At 41.9% G+C, this 25,866-nt stretch overlaps 1 protein-coding gene across 2 annotated transcripts; it reads right to left on the bottom strand.

Annotated features, from left to right (window-relative positions):
• Positions 1-2,907: 2,907 nt before the first annotated feature.
• Positions 2,908-22,767, bottom strand: PHF6 (PHD finger protein 6). 2 transcript variants are annotated; one of them, XM_063141594.1, is made up of 11 exons: positions 22,566-22,767; positions 14,145-14,328; positions 13,635-13,736; positions 12,516-12,649; positions 12,271-12,314; positions 10,242-10,402; positions 9,966-10,109; positions 8,942-9,046; positions 8,281-8,414; positions 4,927-5,056; positions 2,908-4,594 (listed from the first exon to the last, which is right to left on the bottom strand). In XM_063141594.1, exons 2-10 carry the CDS (start codon positions 14,280-14,282, stop codon positions 4,927-4,929), a joined length of 1,092 nt encoding a protein of 363 aa, XP_062997664.1. In that variant the 5' UTR covers positions 14,283-14,328; positions 22,566-22,767; the 3' UTR covers positions 2,908-4,594. The 2 variants fall into 2 exon arrangements, with proteins under 2 accessions (XP_062997664.1, XP_062997665.1); XM_063141595.1 differs by having other exon boundaries at positions 2,908-5,056; positions 10,242-10,399.
• Positions 22,768-25,866: the final 3,099 nt, after the last annotated feature.

Below are 25,866 nucleotides of genomic sequence, written 5' to 3'. Positions count from 1 at the left end.
CAGTTTCAGTTCTGCTACAGTAGCCTGTTTGGTGCCTCTAAAGCACATTTTGGCTGCTTTGTATAGAAACAAAACCACACGCTATGTTCTGATAATACTCCTTTGCAAGTCAAGAAGTGGATTAAAGGATCTACTATTGTCACTATGAAGCATCCCTAAGGACAGACCCATAAAAAAACCTCTATTGATAAAGCAGAACACCGAGACAGAGATGGCAAGTTATCACTTCCTGCACCTTACCTATTGAGAGTTGTTTTACTGTGGCAATCCTTGGCCATGAACAAAGATACCACCCAATTGTCACTAGACATAAGAGCTGCCATTTGCACTTGTCTTTGGGTTGGTAGTTACAGCTGCAGCCATATTCCACATGGGGAAAAAATTAAGCATCCAGATTTCAACCCCATCAGAGGCCTGGAACAATATTTGGAAGTGGTCCTCAGGTGAATCCTCCCACATCAATGTAGCAAACACCCATTTGTTTTAAATTCTGGCATGTTATCTGGACCTTTTTCTACGATGACTTAAGGAAACATGCCCTAACTTTCTCACACTGAAATGATTTGTTGGTAAAGTCTTCAGACTTCCTTCCAAATCATTGTTTATTTAATTTAAGCTAAAAATTATTTATGAAACACTTCAACTGTTCTAATTTTATGAACTTATATTTTCAATGTAGTCTTTTAAAAGTGTTCATAAAACTGAATTTTGTTCAGAATGCTGCTGCCAGAGAGAGATCAAAACCTAATTCTTTGGACCACAATTACTCCAATACATTTTCAGCTGCATATATATTATTTTTTATCTTTTATTGTTTATTGCTCCAGCAGCTGTCTAGATGTGAATCGGTATAGAAGTATTGTAAATAACTATATTGACGGCTAATTACTTTCTGGGGCCAATACAAAGCCCTGATTGTGATCTTTTGAGTCCTAAAGGGCTTGTGGCATGGATACTTGAAGGACCCTTCTGCTTCTGTATGAAACTCTGCTCACGTTCCACCTTTACTGGGAGGCTTAGTTAACATGGGTGGCCAACTCTATAGTTGCACCTAGGCTGCTGAGGAATCTCCCCCTTCCATCACATGCACTGGACTCCTTGCTTTTTGCTCTGCAGCAGACATTTGAGTTTTCCCTCCTTTGCCTGCTGTAAGGTAATTTGTGTGTGCCCAATTTAATTGTCTGAGTAGAGTTTTTAAATTGTATTTCATCTTTGACCATTGTCAATAAACAATTTATTTCCTTCCGTTCTTTCAATCCTTACATGTGGACAGAAATACCATTTCAGCAACAAAAATGGTATTTTTAAATTAAGACAGGACCACATGCCATTAAGCTAGATACTACACCTTTAATGGTAAATTGGGAAAAGAAAGAATTCACGATATACTGAGGGAGAAGGAACTTGGTAACTGATGAGGATTAGAGACCTACCCCAAAAGGGGCAGAGTTAAGACATCACAGATAGGTCTAAATGTTTTAAACAGCTTGTTTGGTCATAAGCCCTTTGGTAGCAAATAATACTCAAGGAGCCTGCTAATCCCCCTCCTCGTGGTTATTGTTACCATTTGGGTGATGGGTGTGTGAACATGTCATTCATCTACCATAACGCACTTGGAACCAGCCAGCACACAAAGCGAGTTTCTGAGACTGAAGCTCATGGCAAAACATTTTCCAAGGTCAACTTTAACACTTTTAATTCATAAGTATTTCCAACAGCCATCAAAATGTCACAGGGTAGTGCCCAGAGTCACTTACTCTTCTGTTAAGAGAGAACCACTTTCATTATTAAATCCAGCAGCAGCCACAGTTAACAATTAACATGAGCAAACTGGCAGATATACCCTATGCGTGGGCTTTTTGCCTCCCTGCGACAGAGAATGATCTCCCTTGAAATGGAAGAGCAGAGAAATGAGCTGTTATCCGCAATCACCGTGACCTGTAAAGGCTGCTTCTACCTGTTGGCATCCTAGTCATCAGCCAGCCCATGTCTGCTTATATTTCCTGCCACTTCCCCCTAGGACAGGGGTACATAACCTGCAGTCTTTGGCCATTTCCTGTGCAGCCCCCAAAGTTGCCAGGGCCTCCACTTACTTTTCCTGGAGAAAAAATTGTTGCTCCTTGGTTTTTGAGATCACTGTTTTCTTTCTACCAATCTTGGTGGCAATTACTGGGACAGCAGACACTTTCGATCTATATACACAACAGCAAACTCTAGATTTCAGCCGACAGGGCGGAGAGCTTTAAACATCTCCATCTTTGATTGCTACGGGGTGTGTTTTGTGTGTGTGTGTACAAGTATGCGCACATACATGGAATAAGTGCATGCAGGTATGTTCTGCCTCTGCCAGATGCAGGCCTTGGGGCCAAAACTGTTGTATACTCCTGCACTAGAGGAAAGAGGTAGCATCAGTTACCAGAGACAAAAGGTGCTTACTGCACATGTGCCAATGTATCTCTAGTTATGTTGTACCTCTGCTTTCAGAGGCAAGCTCAGCTGAAAAGTAGGATGTACATTTTTGCTGGCAACAAAAAAATGGGAGTGTATGCTATGGGTAAGGCAATGCTGAGTATGTCAGAGGCTTGTCTCCTTCCTAAACTGGAGTGATATCAGTGTTGACCTAGACCACCTCTTCAACTTTATTTCCATCTGACGAAGATACATAGATCTGCATTCCTACTGACTCTGAGCCCTAGCAGATTAAAAACTTTTGTACTAGGGAGATATTACTGTGGTTGACAGGTTATTTTGTTTGTTGGCATTTGTGAAGTTTATCTGAAACATGAAACTTGCCTAGGATCTTCAGAATAATGCCTGACAAACAAACGAAAACCCCAATTAGAGAGCATTAAAAAAAAGACACAAAACCCACACTTTTGTAAGAGCGCACAGTCTGGTAAAAATCTATTTCAGTACAAGTTGCGCCTTTAATCTTGAAAGTTACAATACAAAATAAAAAAAAAATTGGTCAATGGCATAAGAGCAAGTTAACAGATTTATTTTTATACACAACTTTTATACTAAAACAGCATTCTTCCAGGAAGTTTTCAAACCTAAATGGATTGAATTCCAACTTGAGAGTCTTTGAAGTTCTTATACACAATAATTTGAGTCCCTTGAGACAATGAAATGCATTTTTTAAAAAATGAGACAATAAAAGATTAAAAAAAATATGAAATTAAACAAGGCTTCAGAAACATAGATCATATCATGAAAAGCTTTTTGTAGAATCAACTGCTTGTGAATCTTTTGTTTTCCATCCAATTGTTAGGATATTTCCATTTGCTGCTTTGCGTCAAATTCAAGAGATAAGAATAAAGTCTAGAGTGAACTTGCTAGTTTGCTAACAAGAAGTATGACTTTTTTTTTGGTTGCATTTAAAATAGGTTTGACTAGAGCAGTGGAAGAAACTACTAGGAGTACCAGGATTCTATGACATCAAACTGGGATGTTAAGACTTGGCATAATTTCAAGCTAATTGAGCATTCTGTAGATTTAACAACATTGTCTTGCTGATTTGCCAGGAAACCTTAATCAAATACGAAAACATTCTCATATAGTGGTCACAAGACTCAAAATAAATACTGACCTCTTTTTTTTAAAAAAAAAACCCAAAACAAAACGAAAAACCCAGAGTCTTATTCTGCATTCTTCTTACAGCATACAAAACATGATGTGTTCCACGCAGCACAGAGCACTTGAGGTATGATGTCCAATAAAGGTGGCTAAATTCCATAGTGAGAGTTAGGCAATAACTTTGAGATCTAGGAGAGTTTGGAAGGGGTTGCAGCTTCCAGAAGTGACCACTCAGTATTCAGTTGCAATTAGCCACAGGTTGTTGGTAAAGCAGGGAGAGGAACACGAGAAGTGGATGGGCAGGGTGGGAGAAAAGGAATGAACAACAGCCCTTTGGCATGAAGTAGTGAAGCTCACAGTTTGTAGCCGACGGCAGCTTGAGAGGTCTCCAGCAAGGAATGCTAGGCAGTAGAAACTATCGTAGCGGGAATAACCCAAGTAGCTCAAGCACGCTTCTGGAGCTGCAGAATTCCTTTTAGATTTTCCTGGGGTGTTTCTGCAAAAAGGTCAGCAGCTTCCCTCCTGATTTGCCTTCATAGTTTGAATGTGAAGGTAAATGCAAAATGCACTCATTTACAGCCTTGCTGTCACAGTACAGGCATATCCACTTTGCAAGTTAAACGTCCGACCTTCACATGATGCACAAATCCACTGACGTTAACATATCCCAAATCAGTCCAGAAACAGAACTTACTATTTCCGTGTCTGTCTCAACTTTGACACTGTACATGTTACATCTCATTTATATAGTGTTTCAGGGTGTGAGTGTGTTTTCTCCAGACACTGCAGACTAACTAACTACATAATATTGACATGTAAAAAAAAAATTTCTGCTGCTCATTGAAGGCGCTCACACACAAGAACATTTCAGGCAGTTCAATGACATTTCTAACAGTCAGGCAGTTAAAAAAAAAGAGTTACTAACCCCTTTCTGACTTTAAAAAGCATTTTTTAAAAAAACAAACGCTAGTAATTATGGATGTCTTATTCATTCCCAGTTTAATTCTGTCACTTGAACCTGTTTGAAAGATGATGGGGGAGGGGGGAAAGGTAGATTTTAAAATAGCAAGAGAATAAAAGAGAAAAGCATATTACCAAATTGAACATGACAGCTATGTTTATTGGCAGAAGTGCAGGATCTTCCTTAAAGTTAGCTGAATTTGAGAAATATCCCCAGTTCTTGTGCAACAGGGCTCCAGTTTTTTGTTTTTGTTTTAAAAAGAACAACCAAAAAACAAAAACCACTTATTGGCATATGCTCAGCTCAAGATGTCTTACCACTAACAACAACTATATCAATTGTACAGTGGTGTCTCAGGTGGAAAGCTGGCAAGTGAGGACTTTCCATACCTAGTTTCCATTGAGCTGCTGCTGAGGAACTCCACTATGGTCAGCTACTGACTTCTCACGGCTTTTGCTTTCTCGCTCTTCATCTTCTTCATCTCGCTCATCATTCCCACTATGGTTTTTACAGTAAAGCCTAAAGACAATGCAAAGCCACAAAAAGACAACAAAATAAAAACAAAACAATCCATGTTACAGAATGTTCATTTAGGTTTTATCGAAATAGGTTTTATCGATTCTGTTTTATGAGATACTGTAGATCAGATATGTTTTATCTGAAGGGTGACATGCAGACATTTTACATACATAACCAAATAAATATATATATATATATTCACACCAACTGTCTGGGCAGCTAGTTAAATGGCTCTCACTTCCGGAAGGGCACAACTTCCTTGTTCTTCATCTATTTAGGAGGGTTGATTTACTTCTTTCTCACTGTCAGTTGTAAATACGTGGGGCTAAGTTCTGTAGACTGGGATAAGGCCGTTTCACGGGGTAGAGGGGAAGAGAGAAAAGGATGTAACTCATCTAAGAAGGTATCAGTGGCAAGTCATTCACGGGCCATGTTTGGCCATCCCAATCCCCCCCCCTTTGTGGCAAAATACACTGCTTCCATCAGGCTTCTGCCTGGAGAGTAGAACGGCTTTGAAGAACACAGAAGCTGGCTACCTCTGGTCTGATTCAGCTCTTGCTGGATCTTTTGTACAGTAAGCCCACATTCAGGTCACACATTCATCTCAAACAACATTTGGGCAGCCAAGCTTATTGAAAAGCCAAACATATAGTTGTGAAATACAATGGATTACAGCACTATGTTTCCTCCGTTGCCAGAGAGACAGTTTGGGTAGTTACAGAGGAGGGTGTGGAAAGTATTCTTCTTTATACATTCAGCAAACTTTGAAAATAATAATAGCAAAGAGGCAATAAATATCAAGCAGTAACTAAAGCAATTTAAAAAAACCTCTCATGCATATTAAGAATTACACGACTTAACTATAACATTCCATTTAAGCCAAAGGTGGCATTTCTGTGAAACTTTTAAAGACTCTGCCTGAAGATGACTTTAAACCAGTTACTTGCCATCTAAAATGAGAAAACAAATTAACTGTTGGAGGTCATTAAGTTCTCCATCTATATTGGGCTAGTATAAGTGTACCAGGATGGTAGCCTTTTTAAAAAAATTCAACTGACATATTACTGGAAATCAAGGGAAGAGTTTCAACAAGAAAAAATAAGAGTTACAATTTTCTGCCTAATGCCTAATAAGATGGGAGCAAAGTCCCCCAAACTCTCACTTTAACTTACATCAAGGTGGCAACATCCAAAAGCACTAAGAAAGTTGGTTCCATTTAGAGACTAGCATAGCTACCCCAGCAAACATTTCCATTTCCAAAACAGTGATGTGGTTTTTCTCAAGACATTTTAGAGGATAATTTTCCAGTTAAATTATCTAATGACTTAGTTCAAATCGAATCTGGTTTTGTACATCTGACTTTAGTCAGCCAAACTTTAAAAAGTACACTGTACAAACCTCTCAAGTTTTTCCAATATTATTATTATTATTATTATTATTATTATTATTATTATTATTTATTTATTTATATAGCACCATGAAATATTTGATGTGGGGTGGGGGAAATCAATAAACCACATTTACACTACACTAACAGCCCAATCCTATACATGATCACTTGAAATTAAGTACCACTTTATTTAAAAGGACTTAGTTCCAGGTAGCTGTGTATAGAACTGCAGGCTAGATGAGGAGCTAACCAAATCTGACGGGTACAAAAAACCAGAACTAAATATCACTTAATCAAAAACCAGCCAACCCAGTCTCTGGTCAAACACTTAAAACCCACTTTCAAGGTAAGTATTCATTTAAACTTGCCATCGGTAAATCAAACTAAGATGCTCAAACAAGGAAAGGCAAATAAAGGGCTTGTTTGAGGCTTCAACATTGAGTGAAATTACCAAGCTATCAATACATGCTTGGAGACACAGGATTTGTAACCACATTGATCAGTGTATGCCCCCTTGTGGGCAACCATTAGGGTCAGCTACAAACGCATTAAGTCTAAAGGTTGGGCTGTTTCAGTATGCAGACTGAGCACGGCCAAGGGAGCGGTCATCCCTAGGAAGGGTACCACAGGCATCGTGGCTAATCGTGAATTAAACCCTCAGTTGATATCTCTATCAACTATTGCCCCGCTCGTGCTCTTCGCTCCTCTGATGCCATGTTTCTCGCCTGCCCAAGGGCCTCTACTTCCCTTGCTCGGCTCCGTCCATTTTCTTCTGCTGCCCCTTACGCCTGGAACGCTCTTCCAGAACATTTGAGAACTACAACTTCAATCGCAGCTTTTAAAGCTCAACTAAAAACTTTTCTTTTTCCTAAAGCTTTTAAAACTTGATGTTGTGCAGACTTTATACTGTTAGTTTTACCCTACCCTGTGCCTGCTTACCCTACCCTGTGCCTGTTTGCATTCTCTTCCCCTCCTTATTGTTTTACTATGATTTTATTAGATTGTAAGCCTATGCGGCAGAGTCTTGCTATTTACTGTTTTACTCTGTACAGCACCATGTACATTGATGGTGCTATATAAATAAATAAATAATAATAATAATAATAATATCTCAGTTTGGATTTAGGGGAGGGACAGCCATCAGTGGCAGAGCACATGTTTTGCATGCTGAAGATACCAGGCAGAAAAATCCCTGGCATCTCCAGTGAAAAGAAACTGGCACTAAGCACTTCTGCCTAAGACCTGGGAGAGTAAACCAGAAGGGCTAGGGCAGCTTTCAGTAATTTCATTCCAGTCACAGGCTCAGGCAAAAAACCCTCATCCCAGCTCTCCAATCCATTTGCAGTGTGTGGAGGGGAATAGGAGCCTACTATACTGAGTTTAGATTATTCAGCAAACGTACAGAAAGTGCTATACAAATGCCAACTATCATCATCTTCAACCGCTTCAAAAAAGGTCTGATGAACAGCTAAGGGTGGGTGGATTTTAAGGTTTCACGACTAAGCTTTTAACATTATTAAAATGCAGAAATTTAACTTTGGCAGCCGTCACTAGAGTGCTTAGCGTATCTCCAAAAGCCATGCATCATGTTCTTATTGTGCCCTGTTATCAACCCTACATTGGCGATGTGGTGCATCGTTTCCACTGGAACTACTCACTGACGTAATATTATCGGCAAGCAAGTGTTGTTTTTAAGCCCAGGTCAGGAAACAAGTACTGCCCAATTCAAAACCCCTACAGCTGGTGCAGTGACAGATCAGTCTCCAGAAATGTCCTAGTTTTGGGAAGTCAAAGACTCTAGCCATTGTGCCAAAAATAGAGAGGGACCACTTACTTGTAAATTCCTCGTGACATGTTCTCAATATATTTCGCTTTGTCTTGGACTCCACAGTGGTAATGGTAAGTCTTGATACAAGCTTTAATTTCACATCCAATAGTAGCGCCAGACTGACTACAGAGTGTACACTTCTGTTATGGAGGAGGGGAAGATAGGAGAGTGAGCTGAGTTAGGCTGTTAATCAACCTCTTTTCACTTCATATTCAACTTCATATTATCAAAGATCATGCTTCTGGTAAAGCATCCCAAAGGAATACTAGCAGTTTGCCTGCATGATGACTGAATGACTGCAACTCAAGACAGAGCTAGTATCAAGAACTTGTGAGCCAGGACAAGACGTTGCGGATTTATGAATCACTCCAGTGTATTCTCAAAGCAACTTGATAGAGGTGTTATTAAAAACAGCTTTAAAAACAGTTATTAGCTAATCAACATTCAAACTTTGACTTCTGTGTAGTGGCTAGAGTGTAGGACTGATACCAGGGAGCCAGGTTCAAATCCCTATTTGACCACAAAGCTTACTAGGTTACTTTAGTCAGTACTTGTATCAGCCTAGTACTTGTCTGAGGAGAAAGGCAGTAAGGAAAAATGGATGCATCCCTCAGCTCTTTGGAGGAAAAACAGGATAAAAACAGCTTAGGTTCAAAAAAGGACATACCATTCTTTTTCCTCGCTTGATTTCTTGAAGTACAGTTTTAATATCAAAGTCACCAAACTCTGCCCTTGACGTTGTTGTCAGTTGTACAGTGCCAGAAGAGAACAGCTAGGAAGAAAAATATACACAGAACATTAGGCATGTGGGAAACCCTGGCCACGTGCATTTTAAAAGATGTGTATGTGACAGGCAGGTGGTGGCAGTGTTTTGAGATAGGACTACAGACATCTAGGAATCCTGGGGTGATGGTCACCAGCTTAGATGGCTTAAAGGGGACTAGACGAACCGAGGGAGGAGAGCCTTGTGGTTCAGAAGCAGCATGACCAGAAAAACAATGGGGGATAGCTCATGCCTTCAAGGCCTGCTTTTGGGCTTCTTGAAGAGAAAGATTGGAAGCTAGACTAGATGGACTCCGGTCTGGTCTAGCAGGGCTCTTCTTACGTTCTTTCTTTCTTTCTTTATTGCATTCATATCCTGCCTTTTTTCCTCCAAGGAACCCAAGGCGGCAAACATAACCCTCCTCCTCCACTCCATGTTATCTTCACAACAACAACCCTGTGAGGTAGGTTGGGCTGAAAGTCTGTGACTGGCCCAAAGTCACCCAGTGAGTTTCCATGGCCAAGTGGGGACTGGAACCCAGATCTCCCGACTCCCAGTACGGCACTTTAGCCACTACACCACACTGGCTCTCAACCAGGTGCTAATGCGAAGTGTGCAAGAGGATGCATTTGCTTATTAACTTTCCCCTGCATCACAGGGGAAAGGATAGTCAGTGACCCGTTGATCTGGACAAGTCTTAGCTAAGTGGACGGTGTAGTAGATAGCCACCTTTTTAGTCAATGTGGAGCTCTCAAGGGGTGGGGGGTACCCTATTCATGATATTTGTGAACCGCCCAGAGAGCTTCGGCTACTGGGCGGCATAAAAATGTAATAAATAAATAAATACTACTGCCAACAGTGCACTGCTCACACCTGTTTAGTGAGAACACAGGCAATACCAGAGTGAGGATAAAGCTATCTTTCTCACCATGCACTTGTAATGTGCAGCTGCCTTTTTGGCATTGAATATATGAAGCTTCCCTCTAGCTTCATTTTCTTCTTCACCTGCATGACAGAATCCACATTTAGGTTTTGTATCATTGGGACTGCTTCTGTGGGGTGATCTGTCTCTCTGAAAGAAAAACACTTTTCTAAAATAATATGCCAGGACAACAAATATGGTTTCAACAGAAGACAGCCAAGAAAGCTCACTTGAAAACAGAAACCTATATTTGAGAGGTTTTTAAACATACGAATTGCTTACATAAGAACTGCTTTCTACATCGTCTGTGCCATGTGAAGATGTTGATCGAGCATCTTCGGGCTGCCCTTTGAGACTCATTTTCCTGGGCCTTCCTTTGCGCCCCCTCTTTTTAGGAGGGGACGGTTCCAACTCATGTTCATTAAGACCTTCTTCTAAATCTGCTGGAAAGAAAACACACACATACACACACAATCCAAAACAGAACCACAAGAGTTTGAACAATTGTACACAAACTCTTGCAAAGTACAAGTATTGGCACACTAGAATTGCTGGAGAGAAAAAGCAGATTCATCTCAAATCAGACAACTTCTTGGGCCTTTCCTTATTTTACCCTTTTTCGTTATTAAAAATCTGATTCATCAGACGCAAAGCCTGTGGCCAGGGACTGTCTTAAGAAATATTTTTGTAAGCCGCCTTCAGAGCCTTTTTGGCTAAAAATACTATAATAAATAAAATAAATAAAAAAGTACTATAATAAATAAAATAAATAAGGTCCCTTTCAACACAGTGTTGCAGTAACAAGACAAAGGAAGTCCCAAACAACTTAAACTATTTTTTGTCACAGGAAGGAAGGGGTTGTCAGTACTAGCAGTCTCCTACTTATATCTGAGTGGACATTACACGTTCCCAGAATAAGCAAATAGTGAAAATAAGTATTTCCTTGCATCAGTCAATAGTCCTTTGAACAGTGTAGTTATTAAAAAGTCTACCCAACTCAAACCCATTTGAGCTCGCTGATCGTGTTGTTCAATGCACTTGGCACTGAACAGATTGCTATTCTGTTCTCATTTGCTAATAAGTCTTTTGAGAATCAACCAAAGCATGCAGACTGTCATTTCTCTTGAGGGTCACAGCACAATCTGCTCAAATAGTTTTGACTAAAATCTTGTGCACTTCTTTTTTCAAGGTAACCAGCTTCAGGCAAGGCCACACAGATACAGTGGCAGAAATGCCTTCAAGGGAACGGCAAGACTTTTGTAAGGTTAGAGGGAAAGGTGGTTCTGAATCTGTAGATATTTTATGGCACGGTGGCAATTTGGGCAGATACTGGAAGGTTTTGCAAGCAGCCCACTCTGGGTTTCCATTCAAGTCGTACAAAAAGATGTCTTTGATCAGCCACCACATCCCACTTGTTCCATTTCTTAAAGATAACAGCCAGTCTACACTATAAATTACTGTACACATGCCTAGGAAGGGCTCAGAATTCCGTATGGAAGAATGTGAACTGTGTTCAGTTGTGATATTTATAACAAATGCAATTCATGGTCTTTCTGCACAAAAAAATTTCCTGTTACCCCAATCTTTCTTAATTTTAGCAGTATAATTTCAGCGTGGGTGGGAATAATTTCGTGGCTGTTATCATTAAACTGGGAGCCTGAAACCCTTGCTCATCTACTGCAAGTCACTGAAAGATCTAGCAATAGCTCTAGATCTACCTTCTACCCACCCTCATGGCTTCTCTACAGCTCAGAAGACACCTATGCCTACTTGTGCACAGTGTTATGCTTCAGTTTAGAAAGCAGGCAACTGAGGGAGGAGGTGGGAGAGAGTTATCAAATTATGCATGTTGCAGAGAAAGTGTGGAGGGAGAACTCCGTCGCCCTTCCATGTCATTCCAATCCATTAGGTGATCAGAAGTATTTCTTCACACAATGTTTATAGAATTCACTGGCGGTGGCCACTGGCTTAGATGGATTTTAAAGAGGATTAGTCAAACTCATGGAGTTGAAGGAAAGGTCTATCAAAGGCAATTAACCGACACAGCTATATGGAACCTCCATGTTCAGGGGCAGTATACCTCTGAATAGCTTCCCAGAGCTATTTAGCTGGCCACGGTGGGAATAATGGACCTTCAAGCTGAACCAGGAGGGCTCTGCTTATTTCTTGTACTTGCATGCAAGGAACATTTACTGAAAGAGTGATTTATTTTTCACTTCTCTGCTTCTGTTCTATTCCTTTTTCTTGAACAGAAAGCCTAAGTATTTGATGCAGAGTTGGTTAAAAACAGCAACAGAGTGAATAATTTTACCTTCAGAGTTGTGCGGCGCTTTCTTGTGTTTTCGACATAATATCCTAGGGACAGAACATTGGAGAGAGCCAAATCAGCCATGATACAGAGCTTTTTTATCTGTTTGGGAACTATTATGGTGCATTACCTAACGCACAGCAGCATTTGCACTAAAGGAAAGCTACCATTCAAAACTTCTATTTAAATAACAACTGTTGGATCCGTTCAATACATTTTAACAAAGGAGAAATACAAGTGGTAGTTACATGTAAATGCCCTGTGAAGGTTTCTCTCGGATTTGAGCTTTATCACGCATTGCACAGTAATAGTGATATGTCTTGCGGCAGGTTTTTACATCGCAACCAATGGTTGCCCCTGGACAATGGCATGATGAGCACATCTGAAAGAGAAAAGGAAAAGACATCCCATTAGGGCCTTTTGTCTCACTAATAAAGGCAATTAAAAGATGAGAGAGATGAACTAATAGAGGGAAAGGGAGCCTATTGAACTTGTGATAGTGCATTGCTATTTTAACATGCAAAAACGAAGAGAATCAACTGAAGTTGCATCAAATTAAAGGCAGAGGGAAAGATTTAGCTTTCTGTGGGCCCATATACATAAGCTCCTGGCATGGTGTCAGGGTTACAAATATGAGCTACAAGCCCGTTTTATCTCAGTTCAGCCTTGAATGGCAAACAAAACACCCATCACTAAGGCTCAGGTCCCCTTTTATAAATATGGGGATAACACTAGGATAACATACAGGGCTGCTGCAAAGGTCAGCAAGCTCGTGTGAGATTTTGAGCATTTAAAGAAGGCATTTTGTTTACACTGAGCAGCAGCATCTGCATTTAGAGAGCCAAGAACGGAAAGATACTTCAGGGACAGGAATCCTGATTTATCAATAACTGCTACAACCTAGCCTAAGCCAGTTAAAGACAGCAACCTGAAAACCAAAATTAAAAGTTTTATTTTTAAGAGTTTTAACATCTTTGGATAGGGAAGGACCAGCGCTCTCTGCCGGTTTGTGCATAGGAAGTTCCAAATTTGAATACTGGCATCTCCAGCTAAAACAATCTCAACAAGAAAGATTTCTGCCCACAAAGCCACTGCCAGTCAGAGGAAACCGTACCTGGCTAGATGGAATGATGGCTTGGCATAGAGGCAGGTTTCTGCAGAAGCTCCCCCAAAATCAACAGGAATGGCATGAGCACATTAACACAGTTCACTTAATATATCAGATGTAAGTGAAAGACGACTGCAGATTTGAGTTCTGCAAAATTAATCCATGGTTTTCAACATAATCTGACTGCTTCAGGAAACATATCTTGTATATATAAGAAGTTCAACCATTTCACTTTTATCACCCAGAAATGTGAACTTACCAACTTGGTACCTCTTTTTATTTCCTTCTGCACGTCTTCAATAGAAAATCCTCCAAGACTCTCGTTATCGGAGTGTGAGGATACCAGGGCAGATGAGAAAAGCTAGACAGACAATAACAAAAAAGTGATGTGCAACTTTGAACATGTCTACGTTTCAGAGTGCATTCTTAAAGTACAGCACTAAATTCAATTAAATGATGAGTAAAAACAACGAAGTGGCTTGCAGCACCATAAAGGCTAACACATTATGTCATAAGTTTTTCTGGACTGGAATCCACTTCATTGCATGCCCAAAAGCTTATGCCATAATAGATCCGAAGACTCTTTGTGGATACCCCTATGAAGTGATGTATGTATCTCTCATGCTCCATTTTAAAGCATTTAATGTACAGCCCTATCCTACGCATCTGTTCACTCAAAAGCCAGTCTTATGCCCTCCCTCAGCCGTCTATTAGTGCGCCAACCCGAAAGCAACAGAAGCTGCTTCCAGTATTCTTTGGGGGAACTTACCATACATTTAAGATGTGCTGCCACCTTCTGGTTTTCAGACAGCAATAGCTGCCCACATTCCTTATCTTTGTTGGACTTGCAAAAGCCACATTTGCGCTGCCTCCCGGGCCCCTTTTTCTGTCCAACGGAGCCTGACATGATTTCTAAAACGGCTTGAAGGATGCCACTTCAATCCTTGCCAATGCTACAGCGAAAGAAAAAGATAACAGCATTAGCCGATGTCCACCTCACCAGCTTTGCAACATTCCTTAACAAAGTCATCTCCAAGATGAAGCACTGAAGGTGGTACATCTAATATAATTCTCCAAATAAATTTGTGTGCTTCCAAAGCTGTAATTCTCTGAGGAATAAATATTGTGTCAGAAATCCAGAAAGGAAGAGTCCCCAAAGAAAGGAAGTTTGAAAAATTAAGACTCAGACACAGGGAAGAAGAACAGATGTCACGTCCACTTCAACTCTGTGAGGAAAATGTTATGCAGCCATGCCTCCTACCCTGCATTTTGCTATTCATATATTTTAGGCTGCCCTGAGAATGTGGGTGGCATTGATGGTCGGAGTATAAATGTTAGAAAGGGAAAAAAATCCAAACTTTGCATAGGAAAAAACACACATGTACTTTTATACATCTCCTTTCCACACTTGGCACCCAAGGTGGCTCTAAAGAATTTCCTCAGCAATTATCCAATACTCTAATAGTGAACTCCTTCTCTGAGTGAACACGAATCTTTGTTTAACCAAAATGGCACCATCCATGCACCAGAGGGAAATATTAGCAAACACAGGGGAAACAAATCTTGCAAAAGTATAAGACTCTTTAGAAAAAGCGTCTTAAGGGAATCCCCACCAAAGCAGCCCAATAAAGATTGGTCTCAGTGAACATCGAATGCCCAGATTTCTAGTATTATGACTGATGGAGGGGGGGAAGCTTCGCTCTCCACTTTCTCGTCACTATGTATAACTGTGTAAGCCTCTAATATGACCCCCTATTAGTCTTACTTTAAGCCCAAAAATGTTGAAGTTTTTCCTCGTAGAAGAGTTCCTCCAGCCCCCTGATCATTTTGGCTGTATTTTTCCAGCTTTGAAATGGAATGATCTCACCAAGTGTATGTGCACATCCAGAAAAGAACCTAACACTTCTAGAGTGTATGTGTGTGTACACGCGGGAGTTGGAAAAAGCAATAATTCCTAGGCACCAATATCAAGTTTTGAAGAACTGAATGATAAAGGCACCTGGGAGATTTTCAGCCCTGCTGAAAACACACTCCCCTAACCACCTTCATTTCACAATAGACATAGCAATTTGTGCATACTTTTGTTGACACAGTAACGAGAGAATTCAGCTCACTAGCAAAGGATCTGGGTCAGCAAGAGAACCCCCAAAATAGGCATTTTCACACTTTGGAAATGCAAGCACAGCAAAATACTCTATGAAACAAGAACTAAAATACCTCGGATTCAGATGTTATTATTCCCAAGGCATTTTTAATGAAATGAATCGAAATGCTGTTATGTCTATACTGTTTATTTAGTGTTTGACCTGCTTGGTTTAGTGTCAATATTCTAGAACAGGTGGACTCTCATAGAAATAATTTTGATCCCATACTGATAAGACAGAACTCTCTAGAATCAAACATTTGGTCATTCTTGTTCAAAGTGTAATTAATAGTTTACATCTGTGGCCAGAATCTGTCTCATGTATTGCACCTAGCTGTAAATGCACTTTAAATTATGAACTACAAAAAGCACTGATTGTAAAGAATCATAACAATACAAGATCAAAATTCTGGAAACCAATGCGCCACATTAGAATTACAGTTCTCTTAATGCTGCCCCATCTTGGTGCCCCCTAGATGGGGCATCAGGGTAGGTCACCAATATCTTGGCGACTACGGGTGATGACCGTTGTTCACCAACACATCTGGAGGGCACCAGATTTAAAAACTCAGTCCTAATATATTGAATTATAGTTACAGCATAATGCAGCACGTTCTATGCCAGGGCCATCGATCTTTCAGCAAATCAAAAGCACAAAGCATTGGTGTTGTTTTGCCCCAGAGCGCATCACCTTACCCTTGCTGACATTGTACTGAATTCGCCATTTATATGCCCATTCTCCAAAGTAAACTATGTCGACTGGATCACCTTTGTCCTCTCAAAGGATTTTAAAAGGTTAACGAGACATGACTTACCTTTGCTGATTCTTTTTCAGTAGGGCTTGTCCTGCTATATGCCTACCAATGTTACCTTTAATTATGCTTTCAACCAATTTACCCGGAATAGATATTATGCTAAACAGCCTGTCATTTCCTGGATCCCCCCAGATCCCTTTTTAAAAAATGGTGTTACGTTGACCATCGCCCAATGCTCTGGTACAGAGGCTGATCTTAGGGACATGTTGCATATTTGATTAGAAGATCAGCATTTTCACATTTGAGTTCTTTAAGAACGCTAGGATGGATATCACCTCTGCCTGGTGATTTATTAACTTTCCATTTGTCAATAAGGTTGAGAACGTCATCTTTTGTCACCACTATTTGTCTCAGTTCCTCTGACTCCCTTCTTGAAAACATCAGTATAGGCACAGGTATCTTTCCTAAATCTTCTGTCGTGAAGACAGATGAAATTTATTCAGTTTCTCAGCATATCATTAGTACCAAACCTGAACCACGACCACGGACTCCAACCCTGCACTATCTACAAAGCTATCTAGACAGCACATGATATTCACCACCTCCATACCAGGCAGATGATTTAGCATGTGGTCTTCATGCCCATCACAAACCCAGCTATCTGTCTAATGACTGAATCTCCCGCTGTCACAAGCCCCCCTCCCCCCCCCCCCCGGTGGCACATCCTCAGTTGGAGAGGGCATTTGTTCCGATGGAAGGGTCCCTTTCTAAGGGATAATTTCCCTCTTCCTCAAAATGACACTCCTCTTTCCCACCCACCCCCACTCTTTATGACAGAAGAACTATCACCCAGGGATTGGTACACTGCTATTTGGTACCCAAAGGTTGTGGCCACTGAGTTTTCTGCCTCTCTCAGCCAATCCAGGTCAGCAACCTTGGCTTCAAGGAAGCAAACTTGTTCCTTGAGAGCCAGGAGCCTACTACACCAAGCACACACAATTTCTGCCCAGCCGGCAGCAAGTCATACTTGTGGCACTCAGCGTAATACCCTAGATGACATAAATTTCCCCCCAGGAACACCAACTGTCGGAACACAATGATCACGGATTCAAGACTGCAGCTGCAAAACATACTGAAGTGCATTCCAGAGTTATTTCATTGACAAACTCAGGATCCTAACTTCTTACTTGCAGGACTACTCAGGAAATCAAGTTAACCATGTATATTTACAGTATCACCACAATGTTCTAAGCTATGGGCTTCCTTATGAAGTTTTGATAACCCCGACAACTTTAGCAGATTAAGGCTGGTTAGGGAAGACACACCTCTTTTGGTAATAATATTCTAGCCCTTTTTTTCTCAATAGCATGGCATTCTTGGTGCAAACAAAGATGAAAATGTGACCGTTTCCTCCCATGAAAGCCTATTGTGTCTTAAGCCCTGCTTGTGGCCTCACTGCACTTTTCTAAACTGCAGATTCCTAAAGCATGGGGGGGAGGGGGCTGGCTCAAAAAAAACCCACCGCCCCACACTCAAGCTGCAGACTTTATTCAGCACCAAAGGAGGGAAAGTAGCAGTGATGTCACCTAAGCCAAGAGTAAGGAGGGAAATTCAAGAGCTTGCCGTCATGCTCCATTTAGCTGCTTGAGTCAAGACCCAGCATGTCATCTTCCCAAGAGGATTGCACTTCACAGATGTCAAAAAGGCCAAACATTTAGTGTGTTTCATTTCTATACTCCAAATAATTCAGGTTATAAGTAAATTTTAAAAAAATATTTAGGATTTCCCACATTTGTAAGAGACCTTGTGCAGTAGTGATACATACAAAAGAATATGCATCTATTCAATAAATCAAGTACATACTTTTAGACCAAAGGTATTATACAAACTAACATTGTTTCTGAAAGATGCTTTAAACTGGAAGCCTTTATGTTTGGTCTTCAGAAACGCAAAGCAAATAAATGAAAATGGCAACATACTTTTTGGGATTGCAAAACAAGCATCCTAAAATCTATTTCTGAAAAAAGTTGGTATCTGTTGTAAACTAGTTTCCTGTTTTAAACACCTTTAACAAAATAATATGAACACAAGCTAGCCAATATTCAGCATTCTGACTTTAATGGAAAAGTTAAGCAAGTGCTTAAATCAGTACAATTTACTCTGATCAGACTTTAAAAATCATAACTTTGCTCCTATGAGAGTATAGAAGAAAAAGATTAATAGTTGGATCCAAAACAGGACACTTATTTATTTTATTTGTTTAACTGATTTTTAAACCACCTTTCAGGGAAAAGTATCCTCCCAAGTCAGTTTACAATAGTCAGTAAAACAATGCAAGAATAACATTAATGTATTAAAATCTGATTGTATAAAACAATCAGCTAAAAATAACAGCAACAAATAAAAACATTAATAGAAGCAACAGATAAATCAGTTACAGTGCTACAGATAATCCAAAAGCTGAGTGGAATATAAAGGACTTTAGAGCCCAAATAAGGGGGAGCCTCAACAAGGAGGAGACCAAATTTATTCCCCTGGGGAGGATAGTCCAGAGATGTCACCACAGAAAATGCCCGGTTGCTGCATTTACTGGTGGACCAGAAAGCAGAGCCTCAGATGTCAATCTTAAAACTTAGCAAGCTACATCTAAGTGCAGACCCAAACTGTTTAAGGCTTTAAAGGTTATTAGCAGTACCCTCAATTAGGCTTGGAAACAAATAGGAAACCATACAACTGACATAGAATGAGTGTAATGTGATGATCAGAACACCTGATTCCTACAAGCACTCTCACTGCAGTATTCTGCATCAACTGAAACTTCCGAAGTATCTTTTAAGGTGGCCTCACACAGAGCACATGGCAATAATCCCATGTGTCACTGACTTTCTCTAGATAAACTGGTAAAAAGCACTCCTGACCACCGATGACACCTACACCTCTACAGAAAGCTTTCAATCTGTGTACTTGGCCCTTTAGGGAGCGCAAGTCCAATTGTACACCATTACCCAGACCTGCAAATTTTCTGACCCACAACACTGGTCTTGTTTCGATATAAGTTTCATCTTTGCCCTCCTCTATACCCAAACTACTGCCAGACACCTGTTCAGTTTCCATCATCATCACCATGAGATTAGAAGTTCAAAAAGAGAGGTAAAGCTTGCATGTCATTCACATAATGATGATGCTAGCTCTAAAGATTCAGAAACGGTGCGGTTGCTTACAGAATGTATGCAGTAGGTTTGCTACGAACAGTGCACTCAACAGGAAACTGCAGTCAATCCTGGTTTTTCAACCTGTACATTTGTTTGATAAACAAGATACACACTTACTATTTTCATGCTTCGACATCTTCACATGTATGTGTGTAGAATGTAAACCTGCACCCCTAAAAGTGTACTTCTTGGGTAACTTGACAGTGGGAGTCACTCACTGATATATTGTGCATTATAATTAGCATTATATTGGCTAATTCTTAAAGGCACCGAGGTCAGGCCAAATGGCACCTGTGCTTTTCCCAGTTGTCATTTTGTGTACACACCACCAGCAATGGCAAATAGCCAGGAACATATTACACCAGTAGTCCAACATTGTTCCCTATTGTGAACCAGGCACAAAAGTGCTGGGTTTAACCTATGAGCCCCTAAATTGCTTTGGCACAATGTTGTGGAAAACAGACTCCTTCCATTTTCCCTCTGCTGTTTGAATCTGGAGTTGATCTTATGAGTTAGCAAAACCTTCTTTAGGTGCTTACATTTTCATAGGACTTAAAATACCTAGAAGAATACAAACAGTGTAACTACTGACACAATAACCGTGTACTTGTCAAGTCAAAGTAATTTCTTCCACAGGTATAGACAGCTGGAGATAGCTAGGAAGTGACTGATCTCCAAATATTTTGAGAGAAGGCCAAAGAAATAAATCTTTGAGAAAACAGCCCCATGTAATTTTTATATTAAGGGCACTGAGTCTCAAAACTGAACACAAGTGCCAACCATTGGCAATCCAATGGGAGATAAGCTTTGGCGACCTAAAAAGACAATGCAGTTATTAAAACCCTGAATGTTGCTTAGATGGTTGGACAAAGCCCTCTAAACCAGTTGTCTTCTCAAACATTGACAGAATTGCTCAAGGCCCAACACTTCCAAGCAGCTCAATGGATTCTGATTTCTATCTAGGGCCAGTGACACATAACCCAAATGTTTATAGGCTCTAGAGATCATGAAGATCCCTCCAATGGTACAGATCTGAGCAGCTTCTGATATCCACAGAGGCTTTTTATTATAACAAGATCCCAACAAACATCCTTGTTTTTGGAGGCAGGGAGAGACAACACAGCCACATGGAAAATATTGGAGACAGCCAGGGTATTCAGCTCCCTTGAAGTGGGAGCAGTAAAACTTTCAGCAGAACTCTTCAGGGATGAAAATAAAACTGCCAAAATTGTAATGCCTTATTGAATACAATATTGTATACAAATTTATGGCATGATTCCCCAATAAGAAAATGTTACAATGCTGGGGCTATTTAGTCTGGAAAAAAGGCAAGTAAGAGGGAACATGAGAGAGGTGTTATAAAATTATGGATGGTATGGAGAAACTTCTCTCTTTCTCATAATACTAGAACCTGGAGTCATCCACTGAAGCTGAGCGGTAGGAGATTCAGGACAGACTTATTCACACAGTGCATGGTTAAACGATGAAGTTCACTTTCACAGGATTTGGTGATGGCCATCAACTTAGACAGCTTTAGACAAGGCATGGACAATAAGGCTATTGATGGCTACTAGTCATGATGGCTATAAGCTACCTCCAGGATTGGAGGCAGCATGCCGCCGCGTATCAGTTGCTGGGGAACAATAGGAGAGCACTATTGCCATCATGTCCTGCTTTGGAGGGAAAGGATGTGCTCAACAGACTATGACTGAAACAAGGAGTGGATGGGATAATAGGGTAACAGGTTAGGGGAGGCATCCCTTCTTCAGCAGACACCGCTGACAGCGTGTAGCAGTTAGAAGCCCCAGTTTCTTGGACCTCAGCCTCCAACAATCCTAAATTCACTTACTAGGAAGTAAGCTGCACTGAATACATGGGGCTGTGCCATCAGCAGATTACTGTTCCCTCACATTCGGATCTGCAATATGGGGAGAAAACGAATCTACTTTGTTGGACTGTTGCAAGGATAGCTGAGTTACACCAAGAACTCTGTAGAGTTTAAAATGTGCTCTATCACTGCACATAGTAATAGCTAGGTAGCTATTATTCTATATTACTAATACAGATTCCTGTTTTAATGAAGAGGTCATTAACGTTGAACGTTGCAATCCATGCTAGTAAGGAGAACCTCCAATGAACATGGTGGGCCTCACCTCCAACTAAGCCTACACAAGGCAGCTCTGAAAGTCAGGTTCTGCAGTTTTACATGTCTGTCAGTGGAATTCTATAAGAATATAAGCAGTGCCATGATGGATCAGGCCAAGAGTCCATCTAGTTTAGCACTCTGTTCATACAGTGGCAGATACATGCCTACTTGGAAATACATCCCACCGAGCTCACTGTGGGGTTACTCCAAAAAAGCAGGCCTTGCACACCCATTTTACATACACTCACACATACAAAAGTCTGGAGTAACTGACTAGAACAGACAATACTCTGCTTCAAACCCCTGCTCAGCCACAAAGCTCAGTGGGTGAGCATAGGCCAGTGACACATTCTCGCTCTAATCCACCCACCTACCTCACAAGGTTGTTGTAAAGGATTAAACAGAGGGAGGTGGGGTGAAAGGAACCACATACTTTGCCTCGAGCGCCTTGAAAGAAGGAAGATGTGGCAGAATTGTAAGGAAAACCAGCCAAGAGGTGACCAAGCGCTGCAGCCAAGCTCTTTTGGTTAAGGCCAGGTCTAAGATGCTGGGGATGGGGGAGGGTCCCCTCTCTCCCCCCCCCCGGTTTTTTTTTTTCCTGGGCAGGGAAGGAGGCAAGATCGCAACACACATAATGCAACGCAACACAACTCAGGAAGACCCACATACACACCCCCACCCCATTGGGGGGGGAAGGGGAAATCCCCCTCCCCCGAGAGCAGTGGTAGGGGGCGACGGTGACGTCCCACGGTATTGGGGAGGGTCGGCGGTGTCCAGCTGCCCCACAGACATGTGGGCGCCTCCATCCCCCCACCCATCCCATCCCTCCATCCATCCCTCCATCCATCCAGGGTCAATGGCCTCGGAGGGGGGGCACGGAAGGAGTGGTTTCCATGGCAACCGGGTCCTGCCTGAGGGGGGGCGTCGAACTCACCAGGGCCGGCTAAGGGCGAGGAAGGAGGGCGCGAAGCCCCTCAGAACTGAACCAGACCCGCCGCCGTCGTGCGCTGGAGAGCCGCTCGCTCGCTCGGCGCCTGGGACCTTCCCTTTCATTCGGAGAGGCAGGCGAGAGGACGCTGCGCCGCGGAGCCCGACGCAAGCACGTACGGCGCGCTGGAAGCGGACGCGAGCCGCGAGACCGGCGTCCCTACGTCACGGCGTCGGTCGCGTCCAGCGGCCTGGTGGGATTTTTCTCTCTCTCTCTTGCCCCACCCCTTTCGCGGCCGCCCTCAAAGCGCATGCGCCACAGGGGAGGGGAGGGGGTGGAAGGGAAAAACCGCAACATGGCGATTGGAAGGGCGTGTACGACGGTTGGGGAAAGACACTAGCAGCCCGCCTTGCGTGTGCGTGAGAGGAGGAGCCGCGCGTGCGCACTTGTTTCCCACTCAAGGCAACCAGGAGTTCTACGCAGGCGCAGTAAAAGCAAGAGGAGACGGGGCGAGTTGGTTCGAAAAGGGTTACAGCGCACGGAGCATGCGCAAAGCCTTCTGCGTGATTTTACTCAATTTCTGAATGTTTTAAGTCTCTCTCTCCTAAAAACATCCGAAACGGCCATGACTTTAAATTTTGTGGGGGGTGTATATTCCCCCCCTCGATCACATTAATTGTTTCTTCTTCCTTTTTGATTGTCCATTTATAAAATGACATTAAGTGGACATTTGTTAGTAAATCTAATGGAACTAGAGCGGAAAGCGGTGTGTGTGTGGTTTATTATTATTATTATTATATTATTATATTATTATTATAATATTAATTTGTATCCCGCCTTTTGCCCAATACTGAGCCTCAAGGTGGCCTTACAAAATTTAAAGCATAGACTTTAAATGTATGACTAGAAATTAAATAAGGCCTGCAATTCCCAGCCATTCCCCAATTTCTCTTCTCTCTAAACATGCGCCCTTTAAACATTCATTTTATTGGACACGCATACAAAGCAAAAACCCTTACCGCCACCCTATGTATGCCTACCCAGTAGGAAATCCCATTGAGTTCAGCAATACTTACTTCCAGGTATATGATCACAACTATTTCTTTTATGGCTAGGAATCCTGCACCTTCCAGCTTGTATGGCAGGAATTCCACCTGTGCGGCTTTACTTGCACACAAAGGCACAGATGGTGCAACTGTGCCTCGCCTTCCCCAACCCTTGAGAAATAAATCTTCAAATACTTAATAGGGATAAATGCCAAGTTCTACATTTAGGGAATAGAAACCAAATGCACAGTTACAAGATGGGGGATACTTGGCTCAGCAATACTACAAACAAGAAGGATCTTGGAATTGTTGTAGATCACAAGCTGAATATGAGCCAACAGTGCGATAGGGCTGCAAGAAAGGCAAATGCTATTTTGGGCTGCATTAATAGAAGTATAGCTTCCAAATCACGTAAGGTACTGGTTCCTCTCTATTCGGCCCTGGTTAGGCCTCATCTAGAGTATTGTGGCCAGTTCTGGGCTCCACAATTCAAGAAGGACACAGACAAGCTGGAGCGTGTTCAGAGGAGGGCAACCAGGATGATCAGGGGTCTGGAAACAAAGCCCTATGAAGAGACACGGAAAGAACTGGGCATGTTTAGCATGGAGAAGAGAAGATTGAGGGGAGACATGATAGCACTCTTCAAATACTTAAAAGGTTGTCACACAGAGGAGGGCCAGGAACTCTTCTCGATCCTCCCAGAGTGCAGGACACAGAATAATCGGCTCAAGTTAAAGGAAGCCAGATTCCAGTTGGACATCAGGAAAAACTTCCTGACTGTTAGAGCAGTACAACAATGGAATCAGTTACTTAGGGATTTTGTGGGCTCTCCCACACTAGAGGCCTTCAAGAGGCAGCTGGACAACCACCTGTCAGGGATGCTTTGCGGTGGATTCCTGCATTGAGCAGGGGGTTGGACTCGATGGCCTTATAGGCCCCTTCCAACTCTACTATTCTATGGTTCTATGGACTAAAACTCCCATTGTCCCCATCCAGCCAGCATCCAACACATCTAGAGTATACCAAGTTGACTTTCTGTGATTTATTTTTATCCCACTCTTCCTCCAAGGAATTCACGATGGAATACAAGCCCCTTTCCCCTCTTCATTTTGGGAAGTTAGGTTAGTTTGAGCCAGCCTTCCTAACCCAAATGTCTTTGATTGCAACTCCCATCATCCTCAGATGGTACAGATTAGCCTCCCAGTAAAGAGGAGGTTTTGAACCCAGGCCTCCAACGCCCACACTCTGTCCCCTACAACGCACTGATTATTCTGTTGTGCTGCATTTAGAAGTGCTGGAGCCTTATGAGATACAAAATCTGCACATTTTAGAATACAATGAAGATAGAAAAGTTTAACGGCCATAACATTAGAACTGGCATGTCCCCTCCAATTAAATTCTTTAAAGAAGGCTTTGGACAAACAAAACAAAATGCTTTATCTCACAATGTATACTTAACTTACACAATTCGACTTCAACAGACATGGTGATGGTTGTCTAGTTTAGATGGCTTTTTTTTAAAAGGATTAAATAAAGTCATGGTGAAAGGTAGTCTTATCAGCCACCGTAGCTAGACAGAACTTGCATCAGAAGAAGGATCTCCAATAGCGAATAGGAGGTGAATGCAGACAGATTTGGGATCCAAAGGGGCCACTCAGAAACAGAAGTGTGACAAAAACTGCTGTGTGAGTCCAAAATCTGCACATCTTCACATCAGCAAAAAAAAAAACAGCAATAAAAAAGCCTCCTATTTAATACTAGTGTAAAGCCCATGTCCTCATGTGCACTAGTAGTCTGAGGGCAAAAAAATGCTATTCCTTGACTCGTGCTATTTGTCAGTCTTCCAGAAGATGAAGAAGTCCTTCAACACCACTGAGGACTTTTGGCCCTCACTTCCTCACACCCATCGCTGCTGAACGACATTTGTTTCTTCCCCTCAGGCCCTCCTCCTCCCCACCACCACACACACACATTTAAAAACCCAGCTTTTCCTGGGGTGGCTTCCCCTGCCAATCGCCTCCATCAGCCTCCCTGCCCCAATGTGGCTGCTTCAAAAGGAGAACCGACTTGCAAAGCCCCAGGCCCTCCCTCTGTTGCCCGCCTTTGTGCTATTCTGCCTGCATGCCTGCACAGTACGGAGCTACATGGGAGCTGCAATCTGGAAACAAAGCCCTACGAAGAGAGACTGAAAGAACTGGGCATGTTTAGCCTGGAGAAGAGGAGATTGAGGGGAGACATGATAGCACTCTTCAAAGACTTAA

The sequence above is a fragment of the Elgaria multicarinata genome, chromosome 15, assembly GCF_023053635.1.
Source record: "Elgaria multicarinata webbii isolate HBS135686 ecotype San Diego chromosome 15, rElgMul1.1.pri, whole genome shotgun sequence".
In the NCBI taxonomy this organism is placed as follows: Eukaryota; Metazoa; Chordata; class Lepidosauria; order Squamata; family Anguidae; genus Elgaria; species Elgaria multicarinata.
Note: the sequence above shows the minus strand (reverse complement) of the source record. Positions and strands in the feature narration are given on the sequence as shown.

What these genes read in the sequence shown, in the direction of transcription:
- PHF6 (XM_063141594.1), bottom strand. Translation starts at nt 14,282, where the DNA reads ATGTCAGGCTCCGTTGGACAGAAAAAGGGGCCCGGGAGGCAGCGCAAA. An exon ending in CAGCACATCTTAAATGTATG is followed by an intron (nt 13,737 to 14,144) that starts GTAAGTTCCCCC and finishes TTGTCTGTCTAG; the next exon opens with CTTTTCTCATCTGCCCTGGT. An exon ending in ATGTCACGAGGAATTTACAA is followed by an intron (nt 5,057 to 8,280) that starts GTAAGTGGTCCC and finishes CATTGTCTTTAG; the next exon opens with GCTTTACTGTAAAAACCATA.